General features: G+C 50.8%; 1 protein-coding gene across 1 annotated transcript in view; it reads left to right on the top strand.

Annotated features, from left to right (window-relative positions):
* N (neurogenic locus Notch protein) overlaps positions 1–20,187 on the top strand; it is a 40,828-nt gene that overhangs the window by 17,987 nt on the left and 2,654 nt on the right. Inside the window, exons 3-6 of the mRNA XM_002133952.3 lie at positions 5,163–5,431; positions 5,499–5,703; positions 9,092–9,222; positions 13,952–20,166. Coding sequence (XP_002133988.2) covers positions 5,163–5,431; positions 5,499–5,703; positions 9,092–9,222; positions 13,952–20,166 — 6,820 coding nt within the window. The remainder of the gene's footprint in view (positions 1–5,162; positions 5,432–5,498; positions 5,704–9,091; positions 9,223–13,951; positions 20,167–20,187) is intronic.

Genomic DNA, 20,187 nt, shown 5'->3' with positions numbered 1-20,187 from the left:
TTCTACCCTTTTTACTCCCTTTTCGGTGTACTTTTGTGCCCTTTTTGTTCCCTTTTTTGTGTGATATTTTTGCTGTTTGTTGCCCCTTTTTGGCCTTCTCCTGCTCTGGTTTTTTTCGGTCCAAGGCGTTGGCGTACAAAATTCCTTTGGCCAGGTTTTTTCTCTCCCTTTCTCTCTCTCTCTCTCTCTTTCCATCTCTGTCTCTCTGGTCAAATTAAAACGTTTTATTGAAACTCAATTAAGTTGCGCATTCTCACGAAACGTTGGATGATGGAGGATGGAATAATGGAAGATGGAAGATGGAACAAGCAGCCAGAAGCGAAGATGAAACTAAAAAGTTGATGATGATGATGATGATGGAGCTGTGTGTGGAGCAGATCAAAGCAAAAAAAACAGAGAAGGGGGGAGAGACGTGTAGGGTAGGGGGGGAGGAAAGATGTTAATTATTCGAATGTTGAATGATGCATTACATAAATCTGGGACTTTTGTTTGTCATAACTCATCTCGAGCGCAGAAAAGCGCAAGATTTTCCCAGGCACACACACACACACACACACACAAACACACATGTTAATTATATGGAAATATACACACACACACATGTAGATATATGGAATGGTTTTTCCAAAGATTCATTTCGATTACCAAATCGTTTGGTTTATGGTCTAGAAATGAATTTTGAAACAGATCTTATGCCGTATCCCATAGAACTTTCCCCATGTGTTGCACAATCGGCTCTTCTGGGGAGGGGGGGGGGGGCACAGTTATTTCTAACCTGTATCCGTGCATCGAGTATCTGTATCTATGAATGTACCTGAACCTGTAAAAACCATTTTGACCATTTTTACCTGAGCCACAAAACGACAAAAGCAAAAACCAAACAAAAACCGAAAGAAGAACCCTAAATCTCCACAAACAACAGCTGAAAATGGATGGATGGATGGATGGATAGACCACTGATGGATGGTAACGGGGGGGCAGGGCAGGGCAGGGGAGGGGAGGGGAGAAAATTCTTTCTTGGGTGTAAAATTTTGTAAGGCGGCGACGGACGGGGTCACGTCACGCACATCGTCATCCCATAAATACCATTGTTCTGTTCCAGCTAAGCAAATAGCAAATGTCTGGGTGAAAGGAAGCGAAAGAGATGGAAACAGAGGGAGGGAGAGAGAGAAATGTTGCACCTGCCCATTCCCTAGAAGAGGGCGAGAGAGAGGAGAGTAGGAGAGAGTTGAAGAGAAAAACACCACCACCACCACCGAATAATCATGTAATGCGAGAAGTGTGCTCTCTGCCCCCCCCCCCTTCTGGAGGCTGCAGTTATGGAATGTGGACCAGATCATCAGAATATCAAAGGTCGAGCTTATCTCTTGTCCGGCCCCTCCGTCAACTGATCCGCGGGCAAATGGCATCCCTAATTAGACAGAAATTCGCTGAGAGTCGCACTGGATCATGGATCATGTTAATTAGCAAAGCGATACGAGTGGTACAGTAGGCCACAAAACACACAACCGATTGTTGTGGCGACTGTGAGATCGATAAGCGGCGATAGGCGGCGGTTAAACGAGAAAAATTATGCTTTTAATTGGAGGCTTTTGTCAACGAAAACCGAACCTTTGATTGCTCTCTCTCTCTCTCTCTCTCTCTCTCTCTGGAAGCTTTGGCGATGCTTGTGCCACGATAAGCACATTTAAAGCCTGCCTCCTCCTGCAACTCCTCCTCCTCCTCTCTGCTGGCTGACTCTTCTATCGATCGATCTTGATATTGTGCAAAGCTCAGCAGAAAACCGTTTGCCAGCTGCACACACAGACACAGACATGGTGTATTTGTGTCTGGGAATCGTGTGAATTGCACTAGAGAAATTAGATACTCTATAAGGAAAACAAGACCCCACGATAAACAGGAGCTGCTTCAGGCGGGCGGGGCTCTCTGGAAGCCGTAGATAAGTCCAAATGGAGACCAAAAGATGAATGATCATCGGGCGATGACATTAAATCATACGCTCTCTCAAACATAATCTATATACACCCCGCTGCAGCCCCTCCATTGGATGCTGCTGCGGTTACCCATTCGTATCGATCGTGAGAAGAAAAATATATTGTACAGCATTTTACTCCATACTATTTCGCACTCTTTTGGTGCTTTTATGATGATTTTTGCAGACCGCAAAATTGAAATGGAATCGAGGTATAATATCCACACCCGCCGCCCCCCTCCCTTACTTTGATCAGATCTGATCTGTGATTAGATTATTTCTTGGTTTTTCTCACAGAATTCGATTTCTTGTGAGATTTTTGTTTTGCGGTTTTCAGAGATTTTCCCTTTCTGTGTGTCCACTCTTTGATGGCTATAATTTCCTCTATTCCTGCGAGAGAGGATGATAACTGACTAACGGCTTCTGTTCTCTGACTCATTCTCGATCATGGCTAGGATCACTGCCTATGGAGGGACTTGCCTGTGGACCGACTACCAATGCTAGTCACGTTTTTCTCTCTCGGTCTCTCGCTCTCTCGAGAAAACAAGTTACCAACCGACGTTGGAACGAGCCCAACCAACTCCATTTCGAACAGCCTCCCTGCCCTCCCTGCCCTCCTCCTCCCTGCCCTCCCTGCCCTCCTCCTGTGTGCGAGTATAATTTATATTACATTAATTTTTTGCTATTTTTTTTGCTGGTTGCTGGTGGTTGCCTGTCGCTGTCGCTCTATTTATCTCTTCCTATGCTTGGCCAGCAAAAAGCCTGACACCTCATTTGAATGATGGAAAGGGGGACGGGGCACGGGGCACGGGGGAGGGCCACTGCTCGCTCCTGTTTCGTTTCGCCTTTTTGGCCACCCCCTTCGCCGTCTCTTATCAGCATCAGAGATCGCCTGACACAAACGCAAATGAGACTCGATGCTGCCTTGCTGCACTGCTTGCTACAACGCCACTGCTTGTTCTACTTGCACTGCTTGCTGTCCGTTGAACTGCAGTGCAACGACAGTTCTGCTACTGTTTTAATCTCTTTTGGAATTTACCCGATGCTTCGTATTATTTTTTGTCTATTTTATGAATAGTTTTTTTTAATCTCAAATTATCGGAGAACTTTTTGCTAGCATATAATTGAATACTTAAAAAAACATAGACCCTTGCGAAATATAATTCGAACCCCTATTATCCAAAGAAAACGTTCGCCTTACAGAAACGCTTTATGCCAATCTAGAAAAGTTATGGAAGCTCTACTGTGAATATATTTTATGCGTGTGTTCCTATTTTTTCCTATTATTTTTCACAGTTTTTTTATCTTGGAAATATTGAAAACATTTTATTTATTTTTTTTTGTATTACCTCTTGTTTATTTATTATTATTATTTGTTTTATTTTTGATTTTTTTTTTACTTTTACCTTAGGGGAAAATAAACATTGAGATAACTTTAAAATGACTAAAAATCGTCATTGTTAAAGAGCTTTCGGCTGAAACAATGCCTAGTGTCCTGATTATATTTCACATAAATTAGACAATAAAAAATCAAATTATGAGATGGTCCGCCAAATTGTCAAAAATCCGCATTTAATGGACTGAAAATTCATGCGATTTTTTTATACGTGTCCTGATGATATTTTTGTAGCCAAAGCTGAAGTTTTCTACCATTTTTACTGTTTCTATTGCATGCTATTTTTGTTGTTGTTAGATTTCAGTGCTTTTAAGTGGCGTTAATTTCAAAAAAATAATCGCACATTAATAGAAGCTTATGCTACTACTATTACTGCTACTTTTGCTCTTCTTCTACTACTATTACTACTACTATTACTGCTACTATTACTGCTACTATTACTGCTACTGCTACTGTTTTTGTGGCACTCCGACTACTGTTTGCCTCAGCCTGTCCAGGCTCCTCGGGAGCTCTCCCTCGGCAGCCGATCCTCCTTCTCCCCCTCGTCTTGCTTCTTCTTGTATCTTCGATTACAATCGACAAGCGAGCAGAGAGCAGGGCCTGTGCTAGGCCTCTCCTTCTGCCTCCCCTCTATCGCTGGCTCTTTCTCTCTTGTCGATTGCTACAAATTAATGCTAAATCGAAATCTAAAGCATTTTCACACACTTGTAACGGGAAGTACGAAGCTGAAAGAAGAAGAAAAAGGAAAAAAAAAAATAAAAAACGCTAAAAAAGAAAAGCCGTTTTTCCTCCTGGTCCAGCAGTCAGTCTTCTCTCTCGCTCTCTCTCTCTCGCTCTCCCTCTTTCGAGCAGCATCTCTTTTTGGCCTGGTCAGCAGCCGCCTCTTAATGATTATTCATTGGCTGTTGTTGTTGTTGTTGTTGTTGCTGCAGTTGCAGTTGTTGTTGTTGTTGTTGCTGTTGCACAGCGCGCCCCAGCAATGCGTGTAATTTTCTCATTGCCAGAGACCCCTGGAAGACCAAGTAGAAGCACCAACCGATGGAGATGCGAGCTCGCGATGGAGATGGCGATGGCGATGGAGAGGGAGTACTTGGGAGGGGGGAGAAGAAAAATTTAATATGCAATCAAGATCGCGCACAAATTACCGTACATAAAAATTGTTTTCTCAAGGGAAAATCAACAACAAAAACAACAACAAATGTCGGGGAGTGGAGATGGCGAAGAGAGACCAAGAGAGGGGGGGGGGGAGGGGTATGGTGTGGCATATGGTGGCATCATTGTCATTATTCCACCAATTTGTTGCCTGCTTTGTTTCTTGTTTTTTACTTCTTTTTTTTTTGTATAAAATATTGTTTATGGGAAGCTTATTGAGCCGATTTTTCGGCCTGGTTTTCTCAGGTATCGAAAAAGCAGAATTGCAGAAGAAAAACCCTTCATAGAAGTGTTTCCAGAGGAGTAGGAAATCTAGAACCTGCCTGCAACATCTGTGCAGATCCAGCCCCAGACCTCTCCGTGGCAGCTGTGAAAGTGGTCCAGTGTCCAGGTCTGGGGCGGAAATGGGGCTACTTTGTCAGCTTTAACACTTTGCTGGTGGACGGCTCTCTCTCGATCGCCTTCTGGTGGCAGCGGCTTATCGGCCAGCGGCGATCGGAGCGGAGATCTGGCAAAGTGCCGCTGTAAAGCCGACAAGACCATAAACTAGTTAAATATAGTATATCCCCCACTCTATCCCCGCTCTTCCAAATACAACAATTTTTAATCAAATCTAATAATCGAAATGTGTCGAAATTGCAGTTGCGATTCACGTTATGTCGGCGACTATTGCGAATACCGCAATCCCTGCTCGACGGTCCGTTGCCAGAATGGCGGCACCTGCCAGAAGACCTTCGGCAATGGCGGCATCTCTCCCGGCTTCTCCTGCAAGTGTCCGCTCGGCTTCAACGAGTCGCTCTGCGAGATCGCCGTCCCGAATGCCTGCGATCGGCATCGATGCTACAACGGCGGCACCTGCCAGCTGAAGACCCTCCAGGAGGCCACATGCGCCTGTGCCAATGGCTATACGGGTAAGTGCTCAACATAGAGAAGAAGTGGCAAGGGAGTATCTCATCGAATGGCTATCTAATATTCCAGGAGAACACTGCGAGACGAAGAATCTGTGCGCCAGTTCGCCCTGTCGGAACGGTGCCACCTGCACGGCCCTGGCCGGCAGCAGTAGCTTCACCTGCACCTGTCCACCCGGCTTCATGGGACGCACTTGCGCCGAGGATGTCGAGGAGTGCCAGTCGAATCCTTGCAAATATGGCGGCACCTGTCAGAATACTCATGGATCCTACAAGTAAGTGGCAGCCGTGCGGAGGTTTAAGTAAGCTCCGAGGAGAAGAATCGTTGCGGAGGTTTAAGTACGCTCCGAGGAGAATGATCGATGCGGAGGTTTAAGTACGCTCCGAGGAGAAGAATCGTTGCGGAGGTTTAAGTACGCTCCGAGGAGAAGAATCGTTGCGGAGGTTTAAGTACGCTCCAAGGAGAAGAATCGTTGCGGAGGTTTAAGTACGCTCCAAGGAGAAGTATCGTTGCGGAGGTTTAAGTACGCTCCGAGAAGAAGGATCGTTGCGGAGGTTTAAGTACGCTCCGAGAAGAAGGATCGTTGCGGAGGTTTAAGTACGCTCCGAAGAGAAGAATCGTTGCAGAGGTTTAAATACGCTCCAAGGAGAAGAATCGTTGCGGAGTTTGAAGTACGCTCCGAGGGGAAGAATCGTTGCGGAGGTTTAAGTACGCTCCGAGGAGAAGAATCGTTGCGGAGGTTTAAGTACGCTCCGAGGAGAAGAATCGTTGCGGAGGTTTAAGTATGCTCCGAGGAGAAGGATCGTTGCGGAGGTTTAAATACGCTCCGAAGAGAAGGATCGTTGCGGAGTTTGAAGTACGCTCCGAGGAGAAGGATCGTTGCGGAGGTTTAATTACGCTCCGAGAAGAAGAATCGTTGCGGAGGTTTAAGTACGCTCCAAGGAGCAGAATCGTTGCGGAGGTTTAAGTGCGCTCCGAGGGTGGGAAGGAAGAAAGGGGAAAATTTATTTAGCAGAACGAGTGAAAAGACAGAGATTCTACCTTTGGCCCTGGGACCGCTTCCAAATATTCTTGTGGTGGATCCATGCGCTTTCCGGGTTGGACTGCCGGCGGCTAGTTCCGCCGGACTGATCCATAGCCAATCGAATGGCGGTGGCGAAGCCTGTGATAACTCAAATGACGGCGACAAGTGCAAATTGTTTGCTTTGTTCGACAAAAGATCGGACACGTCTGATTCTAAGCAAACGAATTCTCTCATTTGCATTTCCCTTTGGACTTCCTTTAATTAATGGCAATTTAAAACTAATAACTTATAAAATCGCATTCAAAGACTGTCGAACGATTTGCATAGTTTATTGATTATTGATTTTGTCGTTTAGGCAACAACAAATTGCCCGCCAATTTCCACTCTAATTAAAATACACAAAACAGACGACCGATCGAGCGATCGAGCGACCTGCCTTTAGAAAATAAATCAGACAAAAGATCTCAAAGTATCCGGCGATCTTTTGTTGTGGAACTGGTTGTTTAAATGATTTTCTCATTTACATTTTTAATTTGAAACACACAAATTATCCGAGCAGGGGTCTATCTGGGGCAGGGGATAGGGGGTTACATCTCCACTAAAAAAGAGAAACCAATTCGGGCCGAAAAGTGCGATGTGAACATGTGTTTGCTGTTTGTTTGCTGTTTGTTGCAATTAGCATAATGTCAGGTGTAAAAGGGAGAGCATTTCGTAAACGAATAAATTGCAATTGAAGGGGGGGAGCCATTGCCCTCCCCCTCCCCCTCCCCCTCTCGTTTCATCGAGGATGCCTAATGATCTTCTGCCACCGTTGAATGGCCCTCCCTCTCCTGCTACCGATTTGCATAAACTAACCATTCGATTTGAGATTTTTATGATGTTTCCATGCTAAATATTCTCTGTCTCTTAGTCATGGCTTAGTGTCTCGCCCTCACCCCCTACCCCCCGAAATGACAACGATTTTATTTGTCATCTGTCAGTCGGTGGTTTATTTATGAATGGAAACAAACGATGAACACAAACGAGAATAATTAAGGTATTTGGTATTCGATATTCGATATTCGATATTCATGGCTGTGGCCAATTGAATGTCGCTTTTTTTTGCGTAATTTTCGGGTAGCCCAGAGCCATGAATAATTCAGAGTCGGTCAAAGGTAAATCTATTGATGTGTATACATGATTCATTGAGGCGTATCCAAAGATCCCCACAGAGGAAGGAGCCCAGCTCTCCTGCTCCCAGCCTCTCCCTGAGAGAGATATTGGCCCTTGGGCTAGTCGGCTGCTGGGTGTTCGTTCACATGTCAATCAAATATCCATCATTTTTGACCACCGAATATAACCCACACATGTATGTACACTCGAAGAAAAAATGGCATAGTAAAAGGAAATTAAATAATCGGTTTTTGAATGCAAAAAAGGTTAAGATTTTTAAATCTTTTGAAAAGTATTTTTTATATATTTCAATATAAAACACTTTAAATTAAATAAAGTTTATTAAATTTTTGGGAAATATTTTATCGAAATATACAAATATTGATTTTAATTTTGAAATATATTTGAATTATATATCAAATATATTTCCATTAAATATTAAATATATTTCCATTAACTTTTGTGTACATTTTTTAAATGAAATATTTTCATATAAATGGTAAAATGTAGCTAAAATCACTTTCTATTTACAATTGCCACTCTTGGGAGTAACTATACGATTCTCAGTGTTTTTTTCTCAGATTTTAGGTGCATATGTATTTTTATTTTTTAATCGTTTTTGGTTTTTTTTTTTAATGTAATTTACTTAGTAAAAATCCCCTATGGGGAGTAGATGATGGGTTCTGGGCTCCCCAAAGAATTGTATTCACGATGTTCGATTATTTTTGGGCAGCCTCTTATGTTGTGGCTCTCTTTTAATTGTTTAATTTAATTAAATGCTCTTTAATGGTCTTAATTAGTGCTGCGACGGGGCGTGGCCCCAGACATGGTCGTTGTCTTTGGCCTTTTAAGGTGCCACCACGTAGAAGGTGCCCGAAAAAGAAACCCCAGAGCCGAAACCCGTTTTTCCGGGCTCAACAAAACATTTCTCAAGAATCTCATTGCACTCCGGAATTGGAGTTGGAATTGGAATTGGAGTTGGAGCTGGAGTTGGAGTCGGGGCTGGAGCTGGGCTTACATGCCACAAACAAATTAAGTTTAAATCACATTAAGAATAAAGAACAAAGAAGTGGCAGGCAGGCAGGCAGCCAGTGGAAGTGGCATCAAAATTGTTGTACAAAATCAAAGTAAGAAACAACAACAGAACTGGCCATAAAAAAAGAGAGTTCCACTCGGAATCGGAGTCGGAGTCGGAGAGAGAGAGACAGAGAGGTTTGGGTTTTCCCAGAACCGGTTAAGGAACTCCTCCCTCTCCCTCTCTCTCTCTCTCTCTCGCTTGTGGCAGTGGCATACACACACAAACGACAGATAACCCCTCTCTCTGTCTGTCCGATCGGGATACCAAATCCGAATCCAAATCCAGATATCCGTATAGTACTGCAAACGGAAGTTCCATTCCTCCTGGCGGTTGCACTCTTAACCCCACATTTAATTGTTCTATCTCTATATCTCTCTCTCTCTCTCTCTCTCTCTCTTACTTTTACAGCTGCGTGTGTCCCACGGGGTACAAGGGCAAGGACTGCGACGAGAAGTACAAGCCCTGCAATCCATCGCCCTGCCAGAACGGCGGCAATTGTCGATCGAATGGCCTGTCCTACGACTGCAAATGTACCACAGGTGAGTGTTTATCGGCCCATAAGTACCACACATATATCTCCTATAAGTTATAGATTAGTTTCTAAGAATGAATGGTGATGATGCGTTGATGTCTTGGAATGCCAATCGCTGTCTCAGCCAATTCCAAATGCAAATCTTGATGGCAGTCGCGAGTCCAAGCCAAGCTTATAATGGTTTCCGATTGCTGGCAGAGACCCGAGGCCACAAGTTCTCAGCTGAGACTTCTTTCAGTGAGTTCCGATGAGAACAGTTCTCGCCGTCCATGACTCATGACTAGCCACGAGCCAAACAGAGAGCCAGAGAGAGAGAGCGAGAGAGACTCGGCTGCTGCTGTGGATGCTATGGCTGCTGTGGCTGCCACATTCGCCCACGCGGCAAATCGACTACTGGCTGCTGCCACAAGGTTCAAACTCGTTTGTCAGCCACTGCCCGGCTCTGCCTCCCCCCCCCCCCCCACGCCGAGAACCCAGAGCCTCAGAGCATCATTCATCAGTTTGCTTCAACTTTTACATCCCAGAGACACAGGAGACCATTCGATTCCATTCCATTCCGCCATTCCAATCCCCCATGGCCGATCCACAGCCCATTACGAATTTCATCGAGCCGAGATCGTGGCCTCATCTGCTTCTTTCCAGCGCCCCGTTGTGGTGGCTCCTTAATGCGCTGATTGTGTGTTGCATGACCTCCTTAGGGCGTAACTGTGCTTGAGCATTCATTCCACTGATTTGTGGGAAGAGTGTGGCATGCACTCAGGCAGGCAGCGCATGCGGGAGCCCCCCAAAGACTGGCAGCCTCTTTCGACTATGGAATTTTCAGGATCTAACAACTTAAGAGACTTTTCTTTGTACAAACATAAACCCTTATCAGCGAAGCTCGATTCAAAGTTCATGTACACGGCATGTATATTGTTGCTGTGGCAATTCATTTGCTTGTGCGGGCTTAAGGAAAGAAACTATCGAGATTTAAGTCCTTCTTTGTTTTTCGATTGTTTCTTTGTGGCTCCCCCCTGCTAGGGAGCCTATCGCTATGTATCTTCCCCTCTTGCTGCCCCCACCCTTTCCGCACACTCTTCAGCTTCAGCTTTAGATTCAGATTCAGATTCAGCAGAGAGCAACCTTCTTCTGTCGTCAATTGTCGCCCATTCAATGTTATTTCTTGTTGTATTCATCATCATCATCATCATGTAAATTGCTCGCATTGCATATACCCATTAGTACCCCCAGTGTACGCGAGTGTGTGTGTGTGTTTTGTGTGCAATTTTCAATTAATTCATTTCAATTGAGGAGAATTGCACACGACATTATTTGCAGTTGCAGCAGCCATCAGCAACAACAGCCGTGGGGGCCACAGTGTGACCAGCCACTGGGAATTGTCACTCGCCTCTGGTCCGCTCTGCGTCCCCCCGTCCTTCTGTGTGTCGTCTGGCCTTTTAATTGCGCCCAATCAAAAATTCTAATGAGACAAAACGCGAACACCACAGGGCAGGGCAGGGTCGGACTGGGTTTCATGTTTGGATCGAATCGGATCGCATAGAATAGGATCGGATCGGATCAGTGGTGGGATCGTGTGAAAGTGTGACCGAAATTTGCAATATTTATTACGATGGGAAATGTTATAACGCCTTTTTGCGGCTGGTTTCTTGTTGTTTCTGGCTAATGTTGAGCAATCCCAACCGAATTACAACAGACAGACAGACAGACACGACACGAAGCGCCCTGTGGACATCACGGCGCAATGGGGCACATAGAGGCTGTGGCTGTGGCTGTGGCCGGGGATGGGACTGGGACTGTGACTGGGACTGGGACTGGGGCGGAGGCACTTTGGCATCTGTGGGGGAGGGGAAGTTGCACTCATTATGCAAAATAAAGAAAGAAGAAACAGAGCGAAGAGCCACGAGTTGGGGAGGTCTGGGAAACAAGTTGGAGAGAGACCAGCAAAAATTCGCACAGAAACAAGAAAAAAAGGAAGGTTCAGAGGCCTCAAATTCGATCGTTTCTATGGGTGTCCTGTCCTTGCAGGAAAGGAAATCTTCAAGTATTTAATACGAGCCCTTGACTCTCATTGGCTTTAGAAACTGAAACAGAATTTTAAGGAATTTTTTGTGGTTTTCTCCATGCATATATTTCCGAATCCTTTCCACCCTGTATCTGTATCATTGGCCCTCTGTTTTTGGGGTTTTCGTATAGATATTGGTTTGATCCAATGATCTGATCTGCAAACCGAGTGTTGGAGAGTTCAAAGTGCGGCGGTCACTAAGTGACTGGGTGACTTTTACTGTTGAAAAAAAAGCGAAACGAATATGAAACATGTGTCTGTGTGTGCAACAGCAGATGTTGTTGTTGTTATGCTCTGACTCTTTCTTTCTCTTCCTCTATCCTGAATTGATGAGCCTGCCTTGGTTTATTTAAAAATAAAAAAGAAAGAGAGATGAACAAGAGACAGACACTTAAAATGCCACTCTTCGTGAGTTCGTTCCAGGGTTCCAAAGTTCCAGGCAACAAGTTGCAGCAGTCTGTCTCTTTCCCTCTTACATGCATACATATATATATGTGTGTGTGTGTGTGTGTGTGTGTGTCTCGACTGTGGGCCCTTCCTTTTGTAGACCCAATACAAAATACTAAAAGACAAAAACGAACAAAAAAAAAACTCAACTTAAAACCGACCAAGCAAGAAAAACCATTAAAAACAAAGCTTGTGGGCGAGCGAGAGAGAGATAGAGAGAGAGCGAGAGCTTTTTTTACCCCAAAAAACCATTGCAACAAGAGCAGCAGCCAAGAGAAGGAGAGCCAAAGAGAGAGAGAGAGAGAGAGAGAGATCACACATAAAGTGCGATTTAATTCCTCGAAACAAACACAAACACACAAGCACAAGCAAAGTAAACCAAAAGCAAAGTAAAGCGCAATGAACGAAGCCCAAAACTCGATCGAGTGTGGAGCGGCAGCGGGCAGGCGTGCGCGAGAGAGAGAGAGAGAGAGAGCAACCGAACACATGCCAGACAGAGAGGGCAAGAGCAAGCCGCGCCGAAGCGCGCGCGCAGCATAAGCAACATTTGTGTATACCCTACACCGCAGCGAGGCATTATGATTTCGATCGAATGTTTGGCAGCACAAAAAATATTAAATACAAAATATGGATTAATTTAATTAAATAATCAATATATTTACGACATATTCGCATTATTGATGCCACGATGGACAATCGATCGGTGAGGGCATGTAAACAGTCGCTTGTCCGTAGCTGGCGTTCACTCTGTATGTTGGAGAGGGGGAGGGAGTGTAGTGTAGTGTGGAATGGGGTAGAGCCCGACGCTCGTTTTGCTTGGCGCGCATTCAAGATAGCGCTGACCGGGCTTCGTTCGCGTCGGCTTCGGGCTTCGGGCTGCGGCTGTGGCTTCGGCTTCGGGTTGGGGCTGGCCAGATATGAGACCGTGGGAAAGAACAACTAAAGACGTGTTGTACACACACACACACAGAGCATATAGCGCATACACACACACACACACATGTATGAATGGCTCTGCGCGACGGCAGCGGCGGCGGCTGCCTTTCCTCGGTCTCTGTTTTTTACGTTATATTTTGTTTGCCCATTCGCTTCGCATGCGCAGCAGCAGCGTTGTTGTTTCGTTGTTCCGTTTTCAACATTGCCCGCCGCTGGCTATGCGCAGTAGGGAGGAGGGAGAGAGCGAGTACAGGTAACTTTTCTAGAAAGAGAGAGAGAGAGAACGAGAAGGGGAGAGCAAGCCACGCCGGCTCTCTTTCTCTCTCACTCTCTGTCTGTGGTGTTTGGAACAAAACATGTGCAACACAGCTGCAGAGCATTCCTCCAACAAGGCGATATTTTTAAGCGGCCTTTGCGCTTTGTGCGGCTCCTTCGCCACTGACAACCACCTTTTCTGTTGTATTCTTCCATTCCCTCGTCTTTTGTTGCTTCTTTGTTGTTGTTGCCTTAAACGTTTTCGTTTATTGAAGCATTTTATGATGTTGCCATAAATCTGTTTATGCACTTCATTGGACACACACACACACACACACGCGCAGCATGTGCATTTCCAGCAGCCTCTGCCTTACCCTCTTATTAATATTCCATGGACAGAGCAGTCTTCGGAGAGAGAGAGAGAAAGAGAGCAGTGGCAGTGGCAGTGTGACCGTTTCATTCATTGAATCTTCCTTCGGCAGATTCGCAAACGAAAAACAGAAGCCAAAATGCACAGAAATCTGATCACTTTTTTTAATCTGAAACTGAAACTAAAAATATACTAAAGGTATATAAAATATATGGTTTATTCAAGGCACATCCACTACGAAGGGAAATTCAATCAAAAATGTATGATATATGATTAATAGCTACAGTCGAACTTCTTTACATATGGAATTTATTTTTGTAGAATATAGAACTACAGTGTCCTCCAAATAAATTCAGTAACAGAGAAGGTCCTATAGGAATACATAAGCAGATGATCTTATATATATGATTTTATATATGATAAGCATTATTTTTGTATATCTGTAATAATCAGTTATATATCGATCTAGAGTAAGGTTTTTGATAGAGGGGAAATTATTTATGGATTACAAAGTAAATTTAAGAATTTTCGATGGAAAGCCACCAAAAGGTGGATCCTTAGATTTAATCAAAGTATAAGTTAAGGGTTCAATCGATTTATGATCGATAACGATTAGCAAAACGATCACTAACGAATTTTGGTTTCTCTCTTTGTTTTCTGGGACAGGCTTCGAGGGGAAGAACTGCGACCAGAACATCGATGATTGCTCGGGGAACATGTGCCAGAACGGTGCGACCTGCATCGACGGCATCAACGACTACCGATGCAGCTGTCCGCCGAACTTCACGGGCCGCTACTGCGAGGACGATGTGGACGAGTGCGCCCTGCGTCCGGCCGTGTGCCAGAACGGAGCCACCTGCACGAACACCCACGGATCGTACAGCTGCATCTGCGTGAACGGCTGGGCCGGCTCGGACTGCAGCGAGAACATCGACGATTGTGTGCAGGCGGCCTGCTTTTACGGTGCGACCTGCATCGATGGCGTCGGCAGCTTCTACTGCCAGTGCACCAAGGGGAAGACGGGGCTGCTGTGCCACCTGGACGATGCCTGCACCTCGAATCCGTGCCACGAGGACGCCATCTGCGACACGTCGCCGATCAATGGCTCGTACGCCTGCTCGTGTGCCACCGGCTACAAGGGCGTCGACTGTTCGGAGGACATTGACGAGTGCGACCAGGGCTCGCCGTGTGAGCACAACGGCATCTGCGTGAACACGCCCGGCAGCTATCGGTGCAACTGTTCGCAGGGCTTCACGGGTCCCCGCTGCGAGACGAACATCAACGAGTGCGAGTCGCATCCCTGCCAGAACGAGGGCAGCTGCCTGGACGATCCGGGGACCTTCCGGTGCGTCTGCATGCCGGGCTTCACGGGCACCCAGTGCGAGATCGATATCGACGAGTGCCAGTCGAGTCCCTGCCTGAACGACGGCACCTGCCATGACAAGATCAACGACTTTACGTGCAGCTGCGCGCTGGGCTTCACGGGCGCCCGCTGCCAGATCAACATCGACGACTGCCAGTCGCAGCCGTGCCGGAATCGGGGCATCTGCCATGACTCCATAGCCGGCTACAGCTGCGAGTGTCCGCCCGGATACACGGGCACCAGCTGCGAGATCAACATCAACGACTGCGACTCGAATCCGTGCCACCGCGGCAAGTGCATCGACGGCAACAACAGCTTCACGTGCCTCTGCGATCCCGGCTACACGGGCTACATCTGCCAGAAGCAGATCAACGAGTGCGAATCGAATCCCTGCCAGTTCGACGGCCACTGCCAGGACCGAGTCGGCAGCTACGTCTGCCACTGCCAGCCGGGAACGAGCGGCAAGAACTGCGAGATCAATGTGAACGAGTGCCACAGCAATCCGTGCAACAACGGGGCCACCTGCATCGACGGCATCAACTCGTACAGCTGCCAGTGTGTGCCCGGCTTCACGGGCCAGCACTGCGAGAAGAACGTGGACGAGTGCATCAGCAGTCCGTGCGCGAACAACGGCGTCTGCATCGACCAGGTGAACGGCTACAAGTGCGAGTGTCCGCGGGGCTTCTACGACGCCCATTGCCTCAGCGACGTGGACGAGTGCGCCTCGAATCCGTGCGTGAACGGCGCTCGCTGCGAGGACGGCATCAACGAGTACATCTGCCACTGCCCGCCGGGCTACAACGGCAAGCGCTGCGAGACGGACATCGACGAGTGCAGCAGCAATCCGTGCCAGCACGGCGGCACCTGCTACGACAAGCTGAACGCCTTCGCCTGCCAGTGCATGCCCGGCTACACCGGCCAGAAGTGCGAGACGAACATCGACGACTGTGTGACGAATCCGTGCGGCAACGGCGGCACCTGCATCGACAAGGTCAACGGCTACAAGTGCGTCTGCCGTGTGCCCTTCACGGGCCGCGACTGCGAGAGCAAGCTGGACCCCTGCGCCAGCAATCGGTGCCGCAACGAGGCCAAGTGCACGCCCAGCTCCAACTTCCTGGACTTCGCGTGCACCTGCAAGCTCGGCTACACGGGCCGCTACTGCGACGAGGACATCGACGAGTGCTCCCTCAGCTCGCCCTGCCGGAACGGGGCCAGCTGCCTGAACGTGCCCGGATCGTACAAGTGCCTCTGCACCAAGGGCTACGAGGGCCGCGACTGCGCCATCAACACGGACGACTGCGCCTCGTTCCCGTGCCAGAACGGGGGCACCTGCCTGGACGGGATCGGCGACTACAGCTGCCTGTGCGTGGACGGGTTCGACGGCAAGCACTGCGAGACGGACATCAACGAGTGCCTCAGCCAGCCCTGCCAGAACGGGGCGACGTGCAGCCAGTACGTGAACAGCTACACGTGCACCTGTCCGCTGGGCTTCAGCGGCATCAATTGCCAGACGAACGACGAGGACTGCACGGACAGCTCCTGCCTGAACGGCGGCAGCTGCATCGACGGCATCAACGGCTACAACTGCAGCTGCCTGTCCGGCTTCTCGGGGGCCAACTGCCAGTACAAGCTGAACAAGTGCGACTCCTCGCCCTGCCTGAACGGAGCGACGTGCCACGAGCAGCGGGACGAGTACACCTGCCACTGCCCCAGCGGGTACACCGGCAAGCAGTGCGGCGACTATGTGGACTGGTGCGGCCAGTCGCCCTGCGAGAACGGGGCCACCTGCAGCCAGATGAAGCACCAGTTCAGCTGCAAGTGCTCCTCCGGCTGGACGGGCAAGCTGTGCGACGTGCAGACCATCTCCTGCCAGGACGCCGCCGACCGGAAGGGGCTCAGCCTGCGGCAGCTGTGCAACAACGGCACCTGCAAGGACCACGGCAACAGCCACGTGTGCTACTGCTCGCAGGGCTATGCCGGCAGCTACTGCCAGCAGGAGATCGACGAGTGCGCCTCCCAGCCGTGCCAGAACGGCGGCACGTGCCGCGACCTGATCGGCGCCTACGAGTGCAACTGCCGCCAGGGCTTCCAGGGCCAGAACTGCGAGCTGAACATCGACGACTGTGCCCCGAATCCCTGCCAGAACGGCGGCACCTGCCACGACCTGGTCAAGGACTTCAGCTGCAGCTGTCCGCCCGGCACGCTGGGCATCATCTGTGAGATCAACCAGGAGGACTGTGTGCCCGGCGCCTGCCACAACAACGGCAGCTGCATCGATCGCGTCGGCGGCTTCGAGTGCGTCTGTCCGCCCGGCTTCGTGGGCGCCCGCTGCGAGGGCGACATCAACGAGTGCCTCAGCAATCCCTGCTCGAACGCCGGCACCCTCGACTGCGTCCAGCTCGTGAACAACTACCACTGCAACTGCCGGCCGGGGCACATGGGGCGCCACTGCGAGCACAAGGTTGACTTCTGCGCGCACAGTCCCTGCCAGAACGGCGGCAACTGCAACATCCGGCAGAGCGGCCACCACTGCATCTGCAACAACGGGTTCTACGGCAAGAACTGCGAGCTGAGCGGCCAGGACTGCGACTCGAATCCCTGCCTCGTCGGCAACTGTGTGGTGGACGACGACGGGTTCGGGTATCGCTGCGAGTGCCCGCGCGGCACCACCGGCGAGCACTGCGAGGTGGACACCCTGGACGAGTGCCAGCCGAATCCGTGCCAGCAGGGCGCCGCCTGCGACAACCTGCTCGGCGACTACGACTGCCTCTGCCCCAGCCGGTGGAAGGGCAAGCGCTGCCACGTGTACGACGCCAGCTATCCGGGCTGGGGCGGCTCCGGCAGCTCCAGCAGCGGCCTCGATCGCTACGCCGCCGATCTCGAGCAGCAGCGGGCCATGTGCCGCCAGCGTGGGTGCCAGGAGAAGCAGGGCAACGGCATCTGCGATGCCGAGTGCAACAGCTACGCGTGCAACTTCGACGGCAACGACTGCTCGCTGGGCATTAATCCGTGGGCGAACTGCACCGGGCCCGAGTGCTGGAACGTCTTCAAGAACGGCAAGTGCAACGAGGAGTGCAACAACGTGGCGTGCCACTTCGACGGCCACGACTGCGAGCGCAAGCTGAAGAGCTGCAACTTCCTGTACGACGCCTACTGCCAGAAGCACTACGGCGACGGCGTCTGCGACTACTACTGCAACAATGCCGAGTGCAGCTGGGACGGCCTCGACTGCGAGAACAAGACGCAGTCGCCGCAGCTGGCGGAGGGCGCCATGTCCGTCGTGATGCTGATGGACGTCGAACAGTTCCGGTCGCTGCAGGCCCAGTTTCTGCGCAACATGAGCCACATGCTGCGGACGACGGTGCGCATGAAGAAGGACTCGCTCGGCCGGGACATGATCATCAACTGGAAGGACACCGTGCGCATGCCCGAGATCGAGGACACGGAGTTCGCGCGCAAGAACAAGATCCTCTACACGCAGCAGGGCTACAAGACGGGCATCCAGATCTACCTGGAGATCGACAATCGCAAGTGCACCGAGTGCTTCCAGCATGCGGCAGAGGCGGCCGAGTTTCTGGCCGCCACAGCGGCCAAGCATCAGATCAACGCCTTCCCCATCCACAGTGTACGCGGCGTCCAGAGTCCCGGCGACGATGACGGCGGCGAGCCGCCGGCCAACGTCAAGTATGTGATCACGGGCATCATTCTGGTGATCATAGCCCTGGCCTTCTTCGGTATGGTCCTGAGCACCCAGCGAAAGCGGGCCCATGGGGTCACGTGGCTCCCGGAGGGCTTCCGCGCCCCGGCCAGGGAAGGCCCTCGGCATCATCGCGATCCGCGCGGCCAGGAGATGCACAACCTGAACAAACGGGGGGCGATGCAGAGCCAGGGCGTGGGCCAGCCGGGCGGCCAGTGGTCGGACGATGAGAGCGACATGCCGCTGCCGAAGCGCCAGTGCAGCGATCCCGTCTCTGTGGTGGGGCTGGGCAACAACGGGGGCTATGCCAGCGACCATACGATGGTCAGCGAGTACGAGGAGGCCGACCAGAGGGTCTGGTCGCAGGCCCATCTTGATGTGGCCGATGTGCGAGCCATCATGACGCCGCCCGCCCACCAGGACGGCGGCAAGCACGATGTGGACGCGCGCGGTCCCTGCGGCCTCACGCCCCTGATGATCGTGGCGGTGCGGGGCGGCGGCCTGGACAGCGGCGAGGATATCGAGAACAATGACGACAGCACCGCCCAGGTGATATCCGATCTGCTGGCCCAGGGCGCCCAGCTGGACGCCACCATGGACAAGACGGGGGAGACGTCGCTGCATCTGGCCGCCCGGTATGCGCGGGCGGACGCTGCCAAGCGGCTGCTCGACGCCGGAGCGGACGCCAACTGCCAGGACAATACGGGCAGGACGCCACTGCATGCCGCTGTGGCGGCCGATGCCATGGGCGTGTTCCAGATCCTGCTGCGGAATAGGGCCACCAATCTGAATGCTCGCATGCATGACGGCACCACGCCCCTGATACTCGCCGCCCGGCTGGCCATCGAGGGCATGGTCGAGGACCTGATCACCGCCGATGCGGACATCAATGCGGCGGACAATTCGGGCAAGACGGCCCTCCATTGGGCCGCTGCCGTCAACAATACGGAGGCGGTGAACATCCTGCTGATGCACCATGCCAACCGCGATGCCCAGGACGACAAGGACGAGACGCCACTGTTCCTGGCCGCCCGCGAGGGCAGCTACGAGGCCTGCAAGGCCCTGCTGGACAACTTCGCCAATCGCGATATCACCGACCACATGGACAGACTGCCCCGGGACGTGGCCAGCGAGCGGCTGCACCACGACATTGTCCGGCTGCTCGACGAGCATGTGCCCCGCTCGCCGCAGATGCTCAGCATGACGCCGCAGGCGATGATCGGCTCCCCGCCGCCGGGCCAACAGCCGCAGCTGATCACCCAGCCGACGGTTATATCGGCGGGCGGCGCCGGCAACGGCGCCCACGGGGCCGGCAAGCAGAGCAGCCAAACGGCCAAGCAGAAGGCCGCCAAGAAGGCCAAGCTGATCGAGGGAAGCAGTCCCGACAACGGCCTGGACGCTGCCGGCAGTCTCAGGCGCAAGGCCAGCTCAAAAAAGACAAATGCGGCCTCAAAAAAGGGGGCCATGAATGGGAATGGGAATGGGAGTGGAAATGGGAATGGGAATGGGACGGGCCTCAATCCCGTACAGCTGATGAGTGGATCCACGACGGGTGCGGGATCCGGTGCGGTAACGGGTGCGGGTGCGGGGGCACCACCCCAACCACCACCCACATCCCTACTGTCGGCATCGGCTGCCGGGGCCGGAGTGATGGCCTCGCTGGAGCTGGATGCCTCCTCGCCGCTGGGTGTCCTCGGAATGAACGGGAACCTGCCCAGCCCGTACGACACCAATTCGATGTACTCGAACGCCATGGCCGCGCCACAGCCCAGCGGCCCCAATGGAGCCAAACAGCCGCCGAGCTATGAGGATTGCATCAAGGTGAGTGTCCATCAGTCGATG

The sequence above is a fragment of the Drosophila pseudoobscura genome, chromosome X (genome assembly GCF_009870125.1).
Source record: "Drosophila pseudoobscura strain MV-25-SWS-2005 chromosome X, UCI_Dpse_MV25, whole genome shotgun sequence".
Classification (NCBI taxonomy): domain Eukaryota; kingdom Metazoa; phylum Arthropoda; class Insecta; order Diptera; family Drosophilidae; genus Drosophila; species Drosophila pseudoobscura.
Note: the sequence above shows the minus strand (reverse complement) of the source record. Positions and strands in the feature narration are given on the sequence as shown.